This window comes from Otolemur garnettii, unplaced genomic scaffold (genome assembly GCF_000181295.1).
Source record: "Otolemur garnettii isolate 467f Iridium unplaced genomic scaffold, OtoGar3 scaffold00012, whole genome shotgun sequence".
Classification (NCBI taxonomy): domain Eukaryota; kingdom Metazoa; phylum Chordata; class Mammalia; order Primates; family Galagidae; genus Otolemur; species Otolemur garnettii.
Genome location: NW_003852407.1, coordinates 6,900,230 through 6,906,407, shown reverse-complemented (window position 1 = coordinate 6,906,407; position 6,178 = coordinate 6,900,230). Strand labels below are relative to the sequence as shown.

At 35.6% G+C, this 6,178-nt stretch overlaps 1 protein-coding gene across 1 annotated transcript in view; it reads right to left on the bottom strand.

Annotated features, from left to right (window-relative positions):
• EPG5 (ectopic P-granules autophagy protein 5 homolog) overlaps positions 1-6,178 on the bottom strand; it is a 120,251-nt gene that overhangs the window by 77,136 nt on the left and 36,937 nt on the right. The window contains exons 12-13 of the mRNA XM_012802003.2: positions 4,250-4,404; positions 2,460-2,600 (exon numbers count right to left, since the gene is read on the bottom strand). Of these exons, the coding sequence (XP_012657457.1) occupies positions 2,460-2,600; positions 4,250-4,404 (296 nt within the window). The remainder of the gene's footprint in view (positions 1-2,459; positions 2,601-4,249; positions 4,405-6,178) is intronic.

The window sequence follows — 6,178 nt, the reverse complement described above, 5'->3', positions numbered from 1 at the left end:
TTGCTCAGGCTGGTCTTGAACTCCTGAGCTCAAGCAATCCACCTGCCTCAGCCTCCCAGAGTGCTAGGATTATAGGCATGAGCCACTCTACCCAGCCTGACCCAGCCTGATCAAGTGATTTTTATCCCAGAAAGAAACAATGAGCATTCAACATCTGAAAAATCAGTCGATATTACCACATTAGCAGAATAAAAAGGAAAAATTACAAGATCTCAACAGATACAGAAAAAAAACACTTGAATATCTACTTATAAAAACACACAGACTGAAAATAGAAACATCCTCAGCCTAATATAGAAAAACCGATTGCTAACGTTATACTTAATAGTAAACTTTGTAGCCCTTTACCCTATGACAGGGAATGAGGCAACATCCATTCTTAATACTTCTATGCAATACTATAATAAAGTTCCTGGAGTCAATGTATTAAGGAAAGAAAAAGAAATTAAAGGCATAATAATTAGAAAACAAAGAATCCATTTAAGAATTCTTGTAAGGATTCTCAACAAAAGAGAATTTACATAGTATATCTTGAAACGTATTTATGGTTTCACTGAAAGTCAAGAGCTGCCATCTTACTTGAAGAGGTTACAGGGGACATACATGGATTTCAGTAACAATAGGACAGTGTCCTCTGAAGTGAGCCAATTTTTAAAATTATAAAATAGGCCAAAAGGAAAATATGACATCAATTTGCAGGTTGTCACTAAATATATCTCTTTATACTTTGGGAACACCCAAAAGGCTTTGTCCTTATCAGCCACTATCCTAACTGAGGACAATGCCCACGCAGGTTGTACCCTCTCACGCTGGGCCTTTAGAACACAAAGTTATCTGCAAATACACTCAAAATATGTCACTAAAAGTTCAGGGCTCCAGTCACAACTCATTCCCAGACTCTTAGAACTAGAGAATAATTCCAGACTAGCCAAAGTCACTGTGAAAATATTAAAAGCCATCATATTCATCTGAAGGCATGGGAGTTTGAACAAGTCCCTCCAAAAATCTCAGCAAGTTCACAGAGCACAAAGGAACCACATGTGTAAACCAAGAGTGGAGGCAACTTACAGAAGATGTGCTCTAAAAAATACTATGGTTTTCATTTTTACCCTTAATGTTAACCAGATGCTCTGGGTACAGTTTACTACTAGAAGTATCATGGTCGAATTAATAATGTAAATGTAGCCAAAAACATAAAAACACTTAAGAGAAAAATGTCATGAGCTAAGAATCATATGACCTACTGTACATTTCTGTGGAATTCATTCCATTAGATAATCACTCAAAAAGAAGTAACCAAAAACTTCCTGCTAGATTGAACTGCACATAAAGGATTTTTTATCTCAATATAATCATCTCACAATGTTCTTAAAAGGAAAAAGTACATGTACTGCCACTATGGAAAACAGTATGATGGTTCTTCAAAAAATTAAAAATAGAATTAATATATAATCTAGCAATTCTACTTGTATATGCCCCAAAGAATTAAAAGCAACATCTCAAAGAGATACCTGTACATCCACCTTTATAGTTGCATTATTTGAAATGGCCGAAAGGTAGAAGCAACCCAAGCGCCCATTGACAAGTGAATAAACAAAATGTGACATATACATACAATGGAATTATTACTCAGGCTTTAAAAGGAAGGAAATTCTGACATACAGCACAACGTGGATGTAAAATACCTCGAGCATATCATGCTAAGTGAAATTAACCAGACGCAAAAGACCACATATTCTATGATTTCATTTATATAGACACAGAAAGTAGACTAGCGGTTGCTTAGAGCTGGAGGGACCAGAATAGAAGTTATAGTTAAAGGACATGGCGTTTCTTTTTGAGGTGATGAAAATGCTCTAAAATTGAGTGTGGTGATCTCTCTCTATGAACATACTAAGCCACTGAAGTGTACGCTTTAAATAGGTGAACTGTATGGTATGTGGATTCTATCCAAAGAAAATTACTTTCTGACACACACAGATTGCAAAAGGGATTGTGACAAACAACAAAAATAAACTTTTTCTGTGTCTTGCTCAACTTAAATCACTATGTACTTTTAATTTTGCTGTTGAGTGATTTCAAATAGGGCCTTCTTTCTTAGTCACAGCTGTTTCTTCCTAGTGTAAAAAGTGAGAATTATGAAAGCCAAATAAATCACAAAATAAGAATTGTTAATTAACTAGAGGCTATAATTAAAGCAAAAACCTGATATTGAAGGAGTTTGGAAAGTCAACTTTGAGAAGATTTGACAGAAACAATCACACCCTTTTATAAGTAACAGCTAATCTCAAGTTGTCCTGGTGAATGGCATAGAGCCTGGCAACACAGTAAATGTTAATTTCCTTTCACCCTGTTGTGCCCTGGAATGATACAGTCATTCCCAGCAACTGTCCTATCCTTGACCATTGTTTCATTCCTTCAGGATTTTTTAAAACAACAACAACAAAAAGCACTCTTACCATTCCAACTTGGTCAATGGTCTCTTGAACTCTATCCAAAAGGACAGAAATTATCTCAGGGTGAACAGCTGTGATGGCTCCTAAAAGCTCTCGACCAACCTTTGAAAAAGTCTCTCTGGTGGACAAGGTGACATAAGATACCTAAATTGGGTGAGAGATGACAATTTTAATATCAATTAACAGCCAAAACACATTTATGTAGTTTTTTTCCAAGTAAAGCAGAAAGAATCTCAAAGCCTCAGTACACTCCAGGTTCAAAAAAATGTTGGAATTTCAGATAACAAACCATCTTCCTTGAAGGTGAGAAGAGAGGAAGGGAATGGTAACTATTTGTAACAACGACTTAAGTATACATTCAAAAACAGTATCCCAAAGTAGTCAGAAGCAACAAAGCAGTCCCTTCAATTCTAAAACTTTTCTAAGCTTGAGTAAATCATTAAAATGATGAAAATCAGAACATATGTCATGGAAATGCCCATTCTATCCAATAAAATGAGATCCCAAACTACAACTGCTTCTAAAATATAATACCAGTGTTTACCAACTCCTTTCGAACAATGTCTTTCAAACTAAAGGTCACAATCCATTAATGCCAGTGTTTGCCATTTCTGAATACAATAGAATAGACAGAAAAATAACAGAGAGAATAAAATAAAATAGAAAAATTTAAGAGCACATCACTAGAAGATTAAATATTGCTTCTATTGCACACAGAGGATCAGAATATAATTATTACTGTGACTCCTGAAAACATTATTCAAGAGCACAAATACTAATGTAGCAATAAATCTTGAGGATGTCATTTAATGGATGTGAAAATAATCTCACCCAAGTTTTTCAAATCATGAAGATAGTCTGAATTCCAATCCATCAAGGTCTTAACCTTATGCATGGTTACCAAGTATCAGTATAAGAACAGCTAAACAGAGTATTTGATCTTGGAAAAAACTTTAGATCACCCAAGTCTGTTGTCATCCTCAAAATGGATTATTGGGGGAGGATAAAAAAACTCATAGAATCTTCAAATATAATTTTACTTAAGTATAAAACTGAAAACTTTGGAGTATTCTGTATGAAGATAAACAGATAATAGACAGCACAAAGTATAAAAATGTGCATGGCTTTTTAAATATACATAAAACTCCACTGAAAGTTTTGGTAGCCACTTTGGACTAGTCCCCAGACAACTGAGCGATCCAAAGTTCACTCTCATCTACTGTGAGGGATGGCTTGGCGAAAAAGTGAAGAAAGCCAGATGACATCCCAGCCTGTCATTTTACAAATGAGAAAAATAAAGCCCAGGGTGCTAAATTATGTTTTCAGATGTGACATAGGCAACTAATAGCAAAATTAAAACAAAAGTCAGATCTTCTAACTATAAATTCAATATTCTTTCCACTATGTCATTTAACTTGGCTTGGAAGCCAGGCTTCCATGTTACTGGCAGGAGCGGAATTTGGACTGGAAACAGACAGTGCAAAAACCCCAAGTGTCAGGACAAATAGTAAAAACTCTCCAAATGTCACATTGTGCTACATTGCCTCTTCCTTCCCAATGTTCATGTTTCAAATGTCAAAGGATAGTAGCAGGAAACAGAATGAGTTATAATTCAAGTTTTCAATAGTCCCTATAGCAAAATGATGTTCCTTGAATTCTCTATCCCCTTCCATAAGTACAGATAGTAGTAGCTCAGTCACATTTTTGAAAAAAATAATCCCAAAAAGAACCAACAGACGGACAACCCAAAAGAAAACATGTTTTAGTTGACTTATAAAACTTTATATTCTAACCTCATATATCTCCAGAACAATAATTTTTATGAAGTCCTCATCCATGTCTGTTCTTCTGGCCTGAGCCATCTGAGCAAAGGTAGTCAGAAGGCAAATCTCTTCAGAGCTATTCATGGAAGAGAGACACTTCTCAAAGTTCACAAAATGTTCTGGGTCTGCAAGTTTATATGAGAAAATTAAAGTGGGGAAAGAATAAATTTTAGCCTATTAACATATTTTAATCACTTTCAAGACAGAAAGAGGATATAAAATTAAAAGATATTTAGAAATATTTAGGCATACAAAAGGTCTTTGTTCCAAAACGGATTTCCACAAGATAGCCCCTGAAATTCCAACATACCCTAATAAAAGGTACTCTCAGTGGAGATATTTAACATTTCTAAGCCTCAGTTTCCTCATCTGTCTCAAAAGATTTATTTAATAAGAAGGATAAATGAGATGTCATCAGTGAAGTGCTTTGCAAAACACTTCTACCACCATTAGGAGAATCACCTTCAAAGACAATACTGCCCATTTCAAAGGCACATTTGAAGCTCCTTAGCTGACTGTTAGAAAACAAATGAAGACCCTACTAATGGAAACTACAAAGACTAGCAAACTACTCAGCACAGACATAGCCCTCCAAACAAAAGAGACTGGCTTATAAAGAAAAATCAGAGACAAGAAAATAGTTGTAACACTGACTGAAAACTGATGAATGTAATAAGCATTACATACATACTACGTTTTGCCTATTTCTCTCAGGATGCCATGTAAGCAATATTACGTTTTGTCAGTAGGCGGCAGTATTCATAACATTACAAGATAAAAAACCAGATGTTGCAAAGAAGAGGAAGAAAGTCCACATGAAAAATATATCCCTTGGGCTCAGCGCCCGTAGAGTAGGGCACCGGCCACATACACTGAGGCTGCCAGGTTTGAGCCTGGTGTGGGTCTGCTAAACAACAATGACAACTGCAACCAAAAAATAGCCAGACACTGTGGCAGGAGCCTGTAGTCCCAGCTACTTAGGAGGCTGAGGCAAAAGAATCACTTAAGCCCAACAGTTTGAGGTTGCTATGAGCTGTGATGCCACAATACTCTACTGAGGGTGACACAGTGAGACTCTGTCTCAAAAAAAAAAAAAAGAAAAGAAAAAGAAAAAATATATCCTCAATGGAACTTTTCACAGTAAGATGGCAAAAAGCCAATAATTCTTTACATGTTTACACATTTGAGAAATCAAAGGTAGTTCACCAAATTTCATGCATTTTCAAAACAATTCTATGGGTCACTTACCAATTTTCATTTCCCATCCCCAAATTGGGTTTATTAGGGAAATTATAATATAGAATATTCCCAGAATAATGAAAATTGAAATTGTCATTTGACTTAGACAAAGTTTAGGGCAAACAAGAGACCCTACATTTTAAAGAATTCTATAAAAAGAACAATGAAAAAGAGAAATAACTTCCTAACTAGCTTTTAAAATATTAACTTGAAGAACAAGCAAGATAAACACATTGACATTTATCATTAAATTTATGACTATGCCTTAGCAATAGTTAGAACATTGACCAAACAGAGCCAAATTGAAGCAAGCCAATTTTTAACAATCACTGCTGAGAAGTCTACTGGTTGGGTAACATTAAAATTAGTTAAAATTTGTTCTTGGGAAACTGCAGTTTCAAGATCGCCCTGTCCCCATTACCACAGATAAATTAAAATTGGTTATAAAGAAAAAGAACTTCTGATATTTATTAAATACAGATCATGTTAGGAAAGTAAAATAAAATAGCCAGTGGCTAAGGTACCAGCTACATACACCTTAGGTGGCGGTTTCGAATCCAACCTGGGCCCGCCAAAAACAACAATGATGGCTGCAACCAAAAAATAGCTGGAGCTTGGCGCCTGTGGCTCAAGTGGCTAAGGCACCAGCCACATACACCT